The sequence below is a fragment of the Chionomys nivalis genome, chromosome 25 (genome assembly GCF_950005125.1).
Source record: "Chionomys nivalis chromosome 25, mChiNiv1.1, whole genome shotgun sequence".
NCBI lineage: Eukaryota > Metazoa > Chordata > Mammalia > Rodentia > Cricetidae > Chionomys > Chionomys nivalis.
In genome coordinates, this window is record NC_080110.1 from 28,324,593 (window position 1) to 28,339,627 (window position 15,035).

The following is a 15,035-nucleotide window of genomic DNA, read 5'->3' on the forward strand; positions in this document are numbered from 1 at the left end:
GGAGCAGCATCTCTGATGAGAGACCCCATGTCCTGGCAAGGGTTCTGTTGCACCCTCCTGATTTCTGCACTTGCTCTAGGCTATGCGCTCACACCTGAGATTAGAGCTAGGAGCTTTCTACGTGGGTGAACTTTCAGGGTCTGTGTTATCTCAACAGGGCCTTTTCTAGTTTCATCCTTTTACCTGCGAAGTTCATGGTTTCCATTTGTTTGTTTGCTTGCTTGCTTGTTTTTTTTTAACAACCGAATAGTATTCCATAGTGTATATGGACCACATTTTTGTTATCCATTTGTCAGTTGTAGGACATCTAGGTTGTTTCCATTTTCTGGCTATTGTGACGAGAGCAGCAAGGAGCAAGGCTGAGCAAGCATCGTCAGAGTAGGATGTTGAGTCCTTTTGGTATACGCCAGGGAGTGGTAGCTGAGTCGTATGATTTCCATGGTGGCTGCACCAGTTTGCAGTGCCACCAACCGTGAATGAGAGTTCCCCATCTCCTCAACATTTATTGTCCATTGGTCTTTGCCATTCTGACTGGGGTAAGATAAAAATCTCAAAGGTATTTCGATTTGTATTTCCCTGATTGCTAGGAATGATGAACTTTGTTTGTTTTGATTTTTGGGGTTTTGGGGTTTTTTGTTTTTCGAGGCAGGTTTTTCTGTAGCTTTGGAGCCTGTCCTGGAACTAGCTCTTGTAGACCAGGCTGGCCTTGAACTCACAAAGATCTCCCTGCCTCTGTCTCGTCTGAGTGCTGAGATTAAAAGCATGTGCCACCACTGCCCAGCTATGATGAACTTTTTTAAAAAAAATATGGAGAGATAGCTCAGAGGTTTTGAGTACTTGTTAGTCTTTTTTTTGTTTTGTTTTGTTTCGTTTTGTTTTTTGTTGTTGTTTTTCAAGACAGGGTTTCTCTGCATAGCTTTGGAGCCTGTCCTGGCACTAACTCTTGTAGACCAGGCTGGCCTCGAACTCACAGAGATCCACCTACTTCTGCCTCCCAAGTGCTGGAACTAAAGGAGGGCACCAGAGCACTTGTTAGTCTTGCAGAGGACCCAGGTTCCATTCCCAGCACCCACAGGGTCGTTCACAACCATCTGTAACTCTAGTCCCATGGGGTTGGATTAGCTTTTCTTTCTTCTTTTTCTTTTTTTAAAATATTTATTTATTTATTATGTATACAATATTCTGTCTGTGTGTATGCCTGCAGGCCAGAAGAGAGCACCAGACCCCATTACAGATGGTTGTGAGCCACCATTTGGTTGCTGAGAATTGAACTCAGGATCTTTGGAAGAGCAGGCAATGCTCTTAACCTCTGAGCCATCTCTCCAGCCCCAGAATTAGCTTTTCTGATCTTTCTGGGCACCAGGCATGCATGTGGCATACATACACATATTTGGGGAAAACACCTATACATGCAAAATAAAATTAACATTTAAAAAAAATATCTGTACCACAGCAAGTGTGTGGAGGTCAGATGACAACTTTCAAAAGCCAGTTCCAGCTGTCCGCCTTGGCGAGATGCATTCTCCTTGCCGTGACCACACACTGCTCCAGGTGCGCTGTCCTGTGAGCTTCCTGTCTCAGCCCCCACCCCCCACCCCCTGCCACCTGCTCTCATTGAGCAGTCCTGGGATTCCAGATGTGTGCCACCTCACCAGCCTTTTCCATGACTTCTGGAGATTGAAATCCAGTCCTCGGGCTTATAAGAGTAACGCTTTTACCCTGAGTTTCATGATTACTCTGCGTTGCCTGTAATTCCAGCACTTGGGAGATAGACTCAAGAAGACAAGAAATTCAAGGACACACTTGGCTACAAACAGAGTTCTAGGCCAGCCTGGACTAACTGACTATGTTTCAAAATAAAGTGATAATAACTATCTGATAGACTTGTTCGGTTAAATCGAGTTGGTTCATACAAACTACTAACTACAGAGCTTCCTCTGTGCTAATAGGACCTAGAAATAAAAAGGGAGTTTAAACAAACTGGAGTGTGGTGTTATACATTTTTTATCTCAGCACTCTGGGCATTTCAACCTCAGCATTTTAATCCTAGGGGCAGAGGCAGACAGTCTCTGAGTTCCAGGCCAGCCTGAATTACAGCAGTTCCAGGACAGGCAGGGTTACACTTAAAACATACTGTCTGGAGGGAAAAAAAAGTAGTTCAAAACAAAACAAAGAGTTCCAGGACAGGCTCCAAAACCACAGAGAAACCCTGTCTCGAAAAAACAAAACAAACAAACAACAAAAAACAAAAAACAAGCCGGGCAGTGGTGGCGCACGCCTTTAATCCCAGCACTTTGGGAGGCAGAGGCAGGCGGATCTCTGTGAGTTCGAGACCAGCCTGGTCTACAAGAGCTAGTTCCAGGACAGGCTCCAAAACCACAGAGAAACCCTGTCTCGAAAAACCAAAAAAAAAAAAAACCAACAACAACAAAAAAAACAACAACAACAACAACAAAAAAGAAATAGTCCCACCAACAAAACATTTCTCTCATTTGAAACTTTTATTTGGTTTGCTTGTTTTGTTTTTTCAAAACAGGGTCTCACTTTCTATCTCTGACTAACCTGGAATTCTAATGTAGAACAGGCTGATCTCGAACTCACAGAAATGTATTTGCCTCTCCCTCCCGAGTGCTGGGATTAAAGGCCTGTGCTACCATGTCCGGCTGAAGCTTTTATTTGGAAGGATGAATTTACAAAATGATTTATTTCCTCACGGGTCTTCTATTTCTTCTTTTTATGACTAGAACATACATTTAAAAGAAATGGGGAGGGGGACTTGATTGGGGGAGGGAAATGGGAGGCGGGGAGGAGGCAGAAATCTTTAATAAAGAAATAAAAATAAATTTAAAAAAATGAAGTCATGATGTCTTATGGTGGTGTAGCGCCGCCTTTAGTCTGTGTCCTCCCCAGAGCCTCTTCGACTCATACTACAACTCCCACAATGCATCTCTCTCGGCCTCTCGTAAAAGGGAGTGTGCATCCTGAGACCGAATTCTAGATAACTTCCGCTCTGGAGACAACGTGAGCCGGATGTTACAGTGGTGAGAATTACTTCCTGGTTCATACACTTATAATTTTTAGTCTTCCGCCAGCAGGTAAAATAGTCCCATTGGTACTTTGCTCCACAGGTAATTCGTAGGGACTTATTTTAAACCTACATTTTATCGGAAACGCTAAATACTTATGTAAATTTGAGTATAGCAGTTGCTAAGATTAAGTAGAATTACACATCTCTAAATTTTTTCTTTCTCCCCAGCGCAAGCGTAGGAATCTCGTACTATATAAGAGTGGCCGGCGAGGCGCCGGATCCTTTTTCGGGACTTGGCTCCAAGATGGTGAGTGTCGCCGCGTGGAGAGAGTGCGAGCCTGAGCAATGAGTGGAAAGTAGGCTCTCGGGTGGCGGGGACTCGGGAGTCGGAGCCTTGGAGGAGGAAGGGGAGCGTGTGCTTCTGAGCCCGGCGTTAAGATGCCTTGGGATTTGTGTGGCTCGCTTTGCCGGGGCTGCGGGCGGTGAATGGCCGGAAATTGCTGAAGCTGAGTTAGTCGCACCCCATTTTTAATAAGATATTTTTTCATATTCAGACCAAAAAAAGGAGAAACAACGGTCGTGCCAAAAAGGGCCGCGGCCATGTGCAGCCAATTCGCTGCACTAACTGCGCCCGCTGTGTGCCCAAGGACAAGGCCATTAAGAAGTTCGTCATTCGGAACATCGTAGAGGCGGCTGCCGTCAGGGACATATCCGAAGCAAGTGTCTTCGACGGTGAGTGTATGGGGATGAGGAACGAACGCGGGCCCATGGCTACCTTTGGTTTATATCTAGCTTTGGGCAGAAGCTGTCTTTTATGGCATAGTAGACAGGCTTAACGCTGAGGTTTGAACTTGGTGTTTTTTCTTTTTGGGTGGATTGCATGCTAGGCAAACCCAGCCTGCATCCCATCCCTTTGACTGCCGGTTTAGGAAAGGGCAATCTGTAAGAAACTGTAAGAGGTGGACGTTTGGTAGACATAGTTCATTCAACTATTAATGAAACATGCTCAGACTGAGTTGTAAATACGGCAGAGTGCAGGCAGTAAGTTCCGGAACTTAGAACCTAAATCCCAGTTTATGCCTCCCTAGTGCTGTGTTTAAAAACATGGGCCACTACCGCTAACTGGGTTTCTTAAGAGAATTGCTAGGCATTCGACCTGCAGACAGTGTTGGACTCCCCGACTTGAGCTATTCTTACTGTTTCTGTGTGGTCTGGCTTCAAGTGTAGTCCTTAGCCTTTTTGAATGGCAACATTTCACCCAAAAGTTGGACTTTTAGCTTATGTAAGCTTGGTTTCCATGGTGGGCTTGCTTCGCAGGGGGGTGTTTATTCAGGTTGAGACTGCTTACTGTTGCCTTTTGTGCAGGTTTTGTGGGTGTGCCTAAATGAGGGGATAATGGGAAGTGGGCATATATCTGAACTGCTTCCCTGTTCTTCAGCCTATGTGCTCCCCAAACTCTACGTCAAGCTGCATTACTGTGTGAGCTGTGCTATTCATAGCAAGGTGGTCAGGAATCGATCTCGGGAAGCTCGGAAGGACCGAACACCCCCACCCCGATTTAGACCTGCTGTAAGTCAATTTTGCTTGTTTTTCTTTGAGACGTGGGGTCTTAACCATAAAAATATCCACTTAATGTTTTAGCCTGGTATGACAGGTGTAACTTTCATTTAAAATGTTTGATTTTTCAAGAGTGGGTAGGCTGTTTGCAGTGGAATGGTATGGTGTTTTGCCTGAACCATACTACTCCATATGGTTTATGGCCCAAAACCATTGTTAGTGGTGATGGAGGTTCTGGGTGGGTTCTTTGGTTCTGTGATGTTAGAAGCCATATCTGGGTGGCCCTCAACTTGTCACTGGTAGGTGCTCTGTCACTGAACTCCACGATTCATCATGAGTGGGTTTGGGGTTTTCTAGAGACCATGTCTTTTATTTTTTTCGCCACAGTTTCACTGGCCTTAGCTGAGCCAGGGCATTTCCGTCTGGGGTACTGGATTAAGTGGACTACACACCAATGTCAGATTCTTAGTTTTAACTTACTTCATCTCTTTTATTTTTTTCAGGGTGCCGCACCGCGACCTCCACCAAAGCCCATGTAAAGTGACTTCCTAAAGACAGAAGAAAACACCTTGGGAAAATAAAATGGGACTTAAACTTTATATAGTATTTGAGTGTGTTGTGCCAGGTGTGAATTGTGTGCTATTTCATTTTCTCTCTGCTTTTGGAGACCGTAAGGCAGAACATACTGGTGTTGTTTGGGCTCTGTACACATTATTTTTTGTGAGTTCTGAGCCGGGCGGTGGTGGCGCACGCCTTTAATCCCAGCACTCGGGAGGCAGAGGCAGGCGGATCTCTGTGAGTTCAAGGCCAGCCTGGTCTACAAGAGCTAGTTCCAGGACAGGAACCAAAACCACAGAGAAACCCTGTCTCGAAAAAAACAACAACAAAAAAATTTTTATGTGAGTTCTGGAGATAGATTGGGTCAACCAAGATTTTATATTTTTGAAAACCCTACCGCGTTTTTGCTTTCTTCTCATTTGTTTTTCTCGTATAGGGCACTCACTGACTTCCAGTCCTACAGACTGTCTTTTTCACTGTTTTCCCTTTGGCTTTTCGGGGTACATGGTCAGATGCCTTGCTAGGTTTAAATTTAGGTCTCTGTCTCTAGCTGGTAAGATTAAGTGTATGTCATCCACACCCAGCTAAGTGGCCAGTTAGGTTTTTCTGAAAGCTAAGCCAGTTGGTGCCTTGGGCTAAAAAGATTTGTGTATGTGTGACCCAGGGGATACAGTCAACAGGAGGGACTATGGCATGTAACAGTCATGGAAGTGATCCTGTTTGCAAACGCTTTCATCAAAAACTAAAGCCAAACCGGGCGGTGGTGGCGCACGCCTTTAATCCCAGCACTCGGGAGGCAGAGGCAGGCGGATCTCTGTGAGTTCAAGACCAGCCTGGTCTACAAGTGCTAGGTCCAGGACAGGCTCCAAAACCACAGAGAAACCCTGTCTCGAAAAAGACAAAAAAAAAAAACTAAAGCCAGTGCTTGATAGAAAATCCAAGCCAAGAGGTTTTTCTGGGCTGGAGTTTGCTCCTGTTTATCGTTGTCCTCTGTGGGTTTGAAGTAAGGTCTGGCCAAGGCTTTCTTGGTGTGTTTGGTGCTGAAATTGATTACAGGTGTGATCAATTGCCTCAAACTTGTACAATAGGTGGCGCACACCTTTAATCCAAGCACTTGGAAGGCAGAGGCAGGTGGATCTCCGTGAGTTTGAGGCCAACCTGGTCTACAAGATCTAGTTAAAATAAAACATGAAACTTGTTCATGGGGGCTGGAGAAATGGTTCAGCAGTTGAGAGCACTGGCTGTGACTTCAGTTCCTGGGGGTGACACCTTCACACCAATGCACATTAAGTTTTTTTGTTTTTTTAAAATATTATGTATACAATATTCTGTCTGTGTGCATATCTGCAGGCCAGAAGAGGGCACCAGACCTCTTTATAGATGGTTGTGAGCCATCTTTGGAAGAGCAGGCAATGCTCTTAACCACTGAGCCATCTCTCCAGCCCCCTGCACATTAAGTTTTAAAAAAAATACAAAGAAACTTAATCTTCCTCACAGAGAGACAGCTCTTCAGAGGACAGTTTACAGGGGTCAGCTCTTTAGAAACAAGTACCTGCCAGATGGTGGTGGCACACACCTTTAATGCTAGCAGTCCCAGAGGCAGAAGGCCAACTTGGTCTACAAGAGCTAGTTCCTGGACAGGCTCCAAAACTAAAGAGAAACCCTGTCTCAAAAAGTCAAAAAAAGAAGCATCTATAATCCTCAGTCTGTCCCAAATACTTAATTCAGTGCAAAGTAGTTTGGTTGTTTTCTGATTAAAGATTAGCTCTAAGAATTAATAGTGGGGCTGGAGAGATGGCTCAGAGGTTAAGAGCATTGCCTGTTCTTCCAAAGGTCCTGAGTTCAATTCCCGGCAACCACATGGTGGCTCACAACCATCTGTAATGAGGTCTGGTGCCCTTTTCTGGCCAGCAGGCATACACACAGAATATTGTATACATAATAAATAAATATTAAAAGAATAGTGATTTACATAGATCTAATGTACATGGGAAGTAGAAAAACTAAGCTGGGAGCATGAGGACCTTGGGGGAGGGGCATAGTTAAAACACATAACAAATTTAAAAATGGGGGAGACTAGAGATGGCATTACTAAAATACTGGCTACGCTTTCAGAGGACCTGGATTTGGTTCCTGGCACATTTACATATGTGGCAGCTCATGACTATAACTCTAGTTCAAAATATTTAGCGATATTCTAAAATTGTCCTGGCTTGTTAGATGAGCATTTGGGAGTTCAAGGTCAGCTTGATTCTGACCAGCATCAGGCTCTGGAGTTAGCCTATTCTATTTATTCAGCCTATCAATTGCCACCTCTGGGATACGGGTACCCATCACCTACTTGAAAAGGGAAAGTCGCTGGGCTGGTCAGTGGTGACCTATACCTTTAATCCCAGTACTCAGAAGGCAGAGGCAAGCGATTCTGAGTTTGAGACCAGCCTGGTGTACAAGTGCTAGTTCAGGACATCCAGGGCTGTTACACACAGAAACTCTTGTCTTGAGAAATCAAAAGAAAAAAATCAAAAAGGGAAAGTCATGTACTATCAGAAGTGGCCCACGGTTGAGTTCTGAAGGTCTCCAGATGTGTATATGGGTGTGGATGGGGGTGCCTGAGAGGCCTTTGGTCTTAAGCAGACGGGTTTGTGATAACTTACAGAGGTGCTGGGAGTTGAACTAGGGTCCTTTGTAAGCAGTATGCATTGAGCAATCTCCAGCCCCTCTTCAGATACTACAGAGCCAGTAGCCCTCTGCTTAACCTGTTGAGAACTGACTTTCAAGTTGATAACGAAGACAGAACATTAACCTTCCCCCTAGGTTTGGTTTGTAACTAGTGTAATGAACATTGTTAGAAGAACTTGCTGCAGCCCGGAATCGACCTAAATGCTTCTGAGGTATTCGTGCTCAAAAGTGGTCAAGGCAGATGTTGGTGTTTAGCTGTGAGGTGGACCTGTGGTGGTCATTTAATGGAAAATTGACTATCGAGGTCTTGGACTGCCTTTGCACGCACCCCCTAATGCTTGGATTTCCCCTTTTGCGTACCCCAGAACTGGTTAGTGTGTTTGAAGAAGATAGTCTCATCACCTATCTGTAATTTTTTTCTTCAGTTACTTACTTAAACAAGTATTAAAGTATTAGTCGGGCAGTGGTGGCACACGCCTTTAATCCCAGCACTTAGGAGGCAGAGGCAGGCGGATCCCTGTGAGTTCGAGGCCAGCCTGGTCTACAAGAGCTAGTTCCAGGACAACTTGAGTTGTTGCACAGAGAAATCTGTCTCAAAAAACAAAACAAAACAAAAAGTTTGTTAATTTAATTATGTATACCATATCCTGTCAGCATGTAAGCCTGAAAGCCAGAAGAGGGTGCTAGATCTCACTACAGATGGGGGTTGTGAGCTATAAAGTGGTTGCTGGGAATTGAACTCAGGACTTCTGGAAGAGCTGCCGGTGTAGCCTGGCTGTCCTGGAACTCACTCTGTGGACCAGGATGACTTCAAACTCACAGAGATCTGCCTGTCTCCCTCTCAGGTGCTGGGATTAAAAGCCTGCACCACCACTGCCCAGCTAATATCATTCTTTCTTGTTTGTTTGTTTTGTTTTTTGAGACAATGTTTCTCTTGTGTAGCTTTGGAGCCTGTCCTGAAACTTGCTCTGTAGACCAGGCTAGCCTCCAATTTACAGAGATCCACCTGCCTCTGCCTCCCGAGTGCTGGGATTAAAGGCATGAGCCAGACCACCAACTGCCTCCAAAACTTTTTTTTAATATTAATTTTTTTAGTTTTTTGTGTATAGGTATCTTGCCTGCAAGTATTTTTGTGCACCACATGTGTGCCTAGCAACCTTAGAAGTCAGAAGAGAGAGTCAGATCTGGAACTGGAGTCATGGATAGTGGTGGGCCGCCATGTGGCCATGTGGGTGCTGGGAGCTGAACCCAGATCCTCTGCAAGGACAAGAAGTCTGAGTCATCTCTCTGCCCTCCCCTTTCAATTTTTCTATTTATTGTGTGTGTATTTGTGGTCATCAGGCCTGTTGGCATGCATGCACCCTTATCTTTTTTTTTTTTTTTAGACAGGGTTTCTCTGAAGCTTTGGAGCCTGTCCTGGAACTAGCTCTTCTAGACCAGGCTGGCCTCGAACTCACAGGGATCCGCCTGCCTCTGCCTCCCGAGTGCTGGGATTAAAGGCGTGCGCCACCACCGCCCGGCTCACCCTTATCTATTGAGCGATCTTGCTGGTTCCCAAAGTCTATTCTTGCCATGAGGGATATGGATGCATCCACGTAAGGGGTAGGGAGCTTGTGACCACTGAGAAAAGACCATAGACTCAATGAATTATACTTTAAAGATTTATTCATTAGCTGCTAGCAGAAAAATAGCCTTGAAGCCCAGTCTCAGGTTTCAAGGAGTGTTCTGCCTGCATGTATGCCTGCCGGCCAGAAGAGGGCACCAGATCTCATTACAGATGGTTGTGAGCCACCACATGGTTGCTGGGAATGGAACTCAGGACCTATGGAAGAACAGTCATTGCTCTTTACCTCTGAGCCTTCTCTCTCTAGTCCAGGAAAGAGCTTTTTAAAGGGGAAAACCAGCCGGGCGGTGGTGGCGCACGCCTTTAATCCCAGCACTTGGGAGGCAGAGGCAGGTGAATCTCTGTGAGTTCGAGACCAGCCTGGTCTACAGAGCTAGTTCCAGGACAGGCTCCAAAACCACAGAGAAACCCTGTCTCGAAAAACCAAAAAAAAAAAAAAAAAAAAGGGGGGGGAACCATAAGAAGACCTTCAGTATCTATCTAGGCAAGCAAGTAACAACTTGTCTCTTCTACCAAGTTAAGTGGTTAAAGCAACTTAAAACAATTTTGGGGTTTCTGCATAAGCAAGTTACAGAAACCAAAGTCAGCAATTAATCATAACAAGTTAGATAGTCACTGCTGTACATTTGGGGGAGTCACTGAAGCAGGGTTACTGAGAGCTTGTCTTCCAGGGACTGGAGTCAGAGACAAACCGCTAATGGGTACCAAGATGGATGCCTGGCATAAAATGGAATTTCTTTTTTTTTTTTTTTCTTTTTTTGGTTTTTCGAGACAGGGTTTCTCTGTAGCCTGTCCTGGAACTCCCTTTGTAGACCAGGCTGGCCTCGAACTCACAGAGATCCGCCTGCCTCTGCCTCCCGAGTGCTGGGATTAAAGGCGTGAGCCACCACCACCCGGCAAAATGGAATTTCTTTAGCCATCACAAATGAGTTAAGCTAATGAGTCTTATCAAATTAGACCATAGATGAAAAATATTGGCATTAGAATATAAATGTATCTGTTCAATAATTTTTAAATTTTATTTTTTGTATATGGGTATTTTGCCTGATTGTATGTCTGTGCACGGCACCATGCAGTGCCAATGAAAGCCAGAAGAGGGCACCAGATCCCCTGGAACTGGGTTTACTCCCGTTTTTTGAGACTGGTTACTCAGGTGTGGTTACTAGACATGGAACCTGGGTCCTCCGGAAGAGCAGCCAGTGCTCTTAATTGCTGAGCCATCTCTCCAGCCTTGTTCAGTAAATATTCATTTCCTATGTTCTTGGAAACTTCCTTCAGAGTCCAAGTCCTATGTTACACAAAGCCAACGGATTAAGACTCTAAAAGAGCCACACGCCTTTAATCCCCGTATTTAGGAGGATGGATCTCTACGAGTTCGAGGCCAGCCTGGTATAGAGTAAGTTCCCAGATATCCAGGGCTACACAGAGAAACTCTGTCTGAAAAAAAAATAAAAATAAAAATAAATAATAACAACAAGAAAGATTTAATTCGTGTTCATGAATAAGTGTATGTATGCCACGTGTGTGGAGGTCCCCAAAGAGTCCAGAAGTGGGTGTCAGGTCCCCTGGAATTGTGCTGGAAACCAAGCTCATGTCTTCTAAAGAGCAGTGCCAGTTCTTATCAGATGAGCCATCTCTTCCACCTCTTTGTTTCTGAGACATGATCTCTCATAGTCTAGATTGGCCTCAGACTCACTGTGGGGACCTTGAATTTCCTCCGGCCCTGCTGTCACCTTCAGCGCTGGGATTGCAGGCACAGTTACCTCACCTGAGTATGTGGTGCTGGGGATGGAAGCCAGAGCTCATGCTTGTCCATCATACACTCCACCAGCTGAACCACATCTACAGCTCACTCAGGTAGCATCCCCTGCCCCCCTGCCCCAACTCTCAGACTTGTTCACTCTGTAGACCAGCCTGGCCTGCATTTCAGAGATCCTTCTCCTCCTTCAGTCTCCCCAGTGCTGGGATCAAAGGTATGTGCCCCCATACCCATTCCCAGGGTAGCCATTGCTTCTAAAAATTGTTACTTATTTTTATGTGTATGAGTGTTTTGCTTGCATATATGTATGTGTTCCCCATGGTGATTGTGGAGGTCAGAAGAGGGCCTCGAATCTCCTGGAACTGGAGTTACCCATGGTTGTTAGCCACCATGTAGGTAAATGGAAATTAAACCCAGGCCTACAGAAGAGCAGTCAGTGCTCGTAACCAGTGAGTCATCTCTACTCCTTGATAGACTTAACTACTGATGATGTTTAACAATGAACCTAAAAAATAGGAAGGAAAATTAGGGATAGTGGTGCATACCTGTAATCCCAGAATCTAGGAAGGGGAAGCATAGGATCGGGAGCTCACGATCATCCTTAGGGGGCTGGAGAGATTGCTCTTCCTGAGGTTCTGAGTTCAATTCCCAGCAACACATGGTGGCTCACAACCATCTGTAATGAGATCTGGTGCCCTCTTTTGGCCATGCAGGCATACATGCAGACAGAACACTGTACACATAATAAATAAAAAAAAAAAATCTTAAAAAAAAAAAAAAGATTAACCAGGCGGTGGTGGCGCACGCCTTTAATCCCAGCACTTGGGAGGCAGAGGCAGGCGGATCTCTGTGAGTTCGAGGCCAGCCTGGTCTACAAGAGCTAGTTCCAGGACAGGCTCCAAAGCCACAGAGAAACCCTGTCTCGAAAAAAAAAATCATTCTTAGGTATGCAGGGAGTTCAAGGCTTTATGAGACCACCACTCCCCCAAAAAAGAGAAGGGGGATTGTAAAGGCAAAGAAACCATTTGGATAAATGAGAAAAGACCATTCCTGCACTGGAAGTGATGAGACAAAGTGTCTGATATGTTACAGAGAGCAAGGCAGGCAGTGTTTGAAACAGTTCAGGGGTTTTTTTTGTTTGTTTGTTTGTTTGTTTTTCTTTTTTCGAGACAGGGTTTCTCTGTAGCTTTTGGAGCCTGTCCTGGAACTAGCTCTTGTAGACCAGGCTGGTCTCGAACTCACAGAGATCCACCTGTACAGTTCAGGTTTATGAGCCTTTATCTTTGGGCCCTTTTTGTTTTGCCATGAGTTTCAAGTTTATAGTAGTAATACAGTGCATATTTGCTTCGTATATAATAACATCCTAAAAGGGATTTAGAACAGCAAAGAGGATCAAGCTTACTATTTCTGCAACAAAATATAAGAAAATAGGTAGAAATAAAGTATATAAACCAGATGTGGGAGTGCCCTTCTGTGATCCGGGCACGAAGAGATGAGATGGTCGCTACAAGTCAGAAACTGGCCTAGTTTATTTATTTTTGAACATTTATTTATTATATATACAGTGTATACTTGCTGGCCAGAAGAGGGCGCCAGATCTCATTACAGATGGCTGTGAGCCACCATGTGGTTGCTGGGAATTGAACTCAGGACCTCTGGAAGAGCAGTCAGTGCTCTTAACCTCTACAGTGTGTGTGTGTGTGTGTGTGTGTGTGTGTGTGTGTGTGTGTGTGTGTGTGTGTGTGTGTGTGGCACAAACAAACATGCATCATGTGTGGAGGTTAGGGAACAATTTTCTTTTTGCGCTTTTCTTGGGTTTTTCTTAAGACAGGGTCTTTTTGTGTAGCTCTGGCTGTCCTGGAACTTACTCTGTAGATTACCTTGGCTTCGAATTTTAGAGATCTGCCTGCCTCTGCCGCCCGTGTGCTGGGTGTTAGGAAAAAATCCTAAAACGGGAGGCTCCGTCAGTGCAAAGAAATCCAATTAGGTCAGACTAAACCAAATTAAAAAGCTGGGCCGCGGTGGCGCACACCTTTAATCCCAGCACTCGGGAGGCAGAGGCAGGCGGGTCTCTGTGAGTTCGAGGAGACCAGCCTGGTCTACAAGAGCTAGTTCCAGGACAGGCTCCAAAGCTACAGAGAAACCCTGTCTCGAAAAAAACCAAAAAAAAAAAAAAAATTAAAATGCCCATTGTTTTATTCAGGTGGCCAAGCACATGGCGAGGAAACAGGAAACCAGGGAGCACATACAAACCAGGAACCACATGTTTCGCCTCTGGGAGCCCACTTAAATACCCTGTGGGAGTGGGCGGGTCAGGACCTGGCATGCTGGGATTTGGAGTCCAGACCAATGCAACGCCCAGGCCGGGAGGTAGGGATGGATGGGGGGTGCGGGCTGGGGTTATGCTCTCAATTTAACACTGGGGTTAAAGGTTTGAGAGCCACCACAACCAGCTAAAAAGGTAATTTTTTTGTTTTGTTTGTTTGTTTTTTGTTTTTCTTTCTTTCTTTTTTTTTTGGTTTTTTGAGACAGGGTTTCTCTGTGGTTTTGGAGTTTGTCCTGGAACTAGTTCTTGTAGACCAGGCTGGCCTCGAACTCACAGAGATCTGCCTGCCTCTGCCTCCCAAGTGCTGGGATTAAAGGCGTGCGCCACCACCGCCCGGCTGGTTTTGTTTTTCAAGACAAGAGTTTCTTTGTGTAATAGCCCTGGCTGTCCTGGAACTCGCTCTGTAGACCAAGCTGGTCTCAGACACACAGACATTTGCTTGTCTCTGCCTGCCTAGTGCTGGGGTTAAATGTTTAGAAAGGTAATTAAAAAAAAATTAGAGACTGAAACAAGGTCTTTGTGACTTCAAGGCTACTCTGGGTTACAGCTGGATCAAAGTAACAACAGCAACAACAACAAACAAAACCACAGTTGCCTGACTTCTCCCTTATAGCTCACAGCTACGCTTTGATGACAGTTACTAAAGTCCAGTGTTTTCAGGTATCTGTGTTGACAAATCCATGGTAAAATAACCCACAGGCAGGTGTTGAGAGAAGACAGATGGATTCAGGATGCCAGAGTGCAATTACTGAGGACTCACGGACACTGACAGAATTGTGACCCAGGGTGGCAGCTGGGACTTGGAGCCCAAGCCTTGGGTCAGTGGGAAGAGGCTCTCGGGAGAAAGACGGCTTTTGTCCAGCCTGCTTTATCTCAACCTAACATGCACGCAAAGGCGTCAGGCAAGGTTGGTGCCTATGCTAGCTCACGCTGCAGTCTCAACCACCGAGAGAACAGGACGGCTTGAGCCTAGGGGTGCGGGACAGCTATGGCTGCCTCTGAAAAGGAAAGCAGGTACTTTCCTACCACGGATTGCTTTAATGGTTTTGTTTCCCTGTAGCAATGCAGGAGAAGTAGGAGGATGGGGAGCAAACGGGGTGCTTACCCTACAGACTCAAGCGGGGTCCTTACCAGAACTATTACCTTTCATTCTTTCTCTGTGCGTATATGTGCATGTGTGTGGTGTGTGTGCACATGTGTGAGTACGTGTGTGTGTGCGTTGTGTGTGTATGATGTGTGCATGTGTGTGGTATGTATGTGTGCATGTGTGGTGTGTGTGCATGTGTGGCGTGTGTGTACGCGTGTGTACATGTGTGTGTTATATATGCATGTGTAAGGGTGTCAGACCAGTGTATGAGGAAGTCTTCAGTCACTATTATGTGCACGAGTGTTTGCCTGTATGTACGTATGTCTGTGTATCACTGGCATGCTTGGTGTTCGAGGAGGTCAGATGAGTGGGGTGTGTGTGTGTGTGTGTGTGTGTGCGCAGATCAGAATTGGTTCT

General features: G+C 45.4%; 1 protein-coding gene across 2 annotated transcripts; it reads left to right on the plus strand.

Annotated features, from left to right (window-relative positions):
* The first annotated feature begins 3,077 nt into the window (after positions 1 to 3,077).
* Positions 3,078 to 5,184, plus strand: Rps26 (ribosomal protein S26). 2 transcript variants are annotated; one of them, XM_057757965.1, is made up of 5 exons: positions 3,078 to 3,128; positions 3,268 to 3,335; positions 3,583 to 3,760; positions 4,467 to 4,597; positions 5,089 to 5,184. In XM_057757965.1, exons 2-5 carry the CDS (start codon positions 3,333 to 3,335, stop codon positions 5,122 to 5,124), a joined length of 348 nt encoding a protein of 115 aa, XP_057613948.1. In that variant the 5' UTR covers positions 3,078 to 3,128; positions 3,268 to 3,332; the 3' UTR covers positions 5,125 to 5,184. The 2 variants fall into 2 exon arrangements, with proteins under 2 accessions (XP_057613948.1, XP_057613949.1); XM_057757966.1 differs by having other exon boundaries at positions 3,101 to 3,128; positions 3,263 to 3,335.
* The last annotated feature ends 9,851 nt before the right edge of the window (positions 5,185 to 15,035 follow it).

Bases quoted from the DNA above. Each gene is read 5' to 3' on its own strand.
- Rps26 (XM_057757965.1), top strand. The intron at 3,761-4,466 runs GTGAGTGTATGG...CCTGTTCTTCAG, and splicing joins CGAAGCAAGTGTCTTCGACG to CCTATGTGCTCCCCAAACTC. The intron at 4,598-5,088 runs GTAAGTCAATTT...TATTTTTTTCAG, and splicing joins CACCCCGATTTAGACCTGCT to GGTGCCGCACCGCGACCTCC.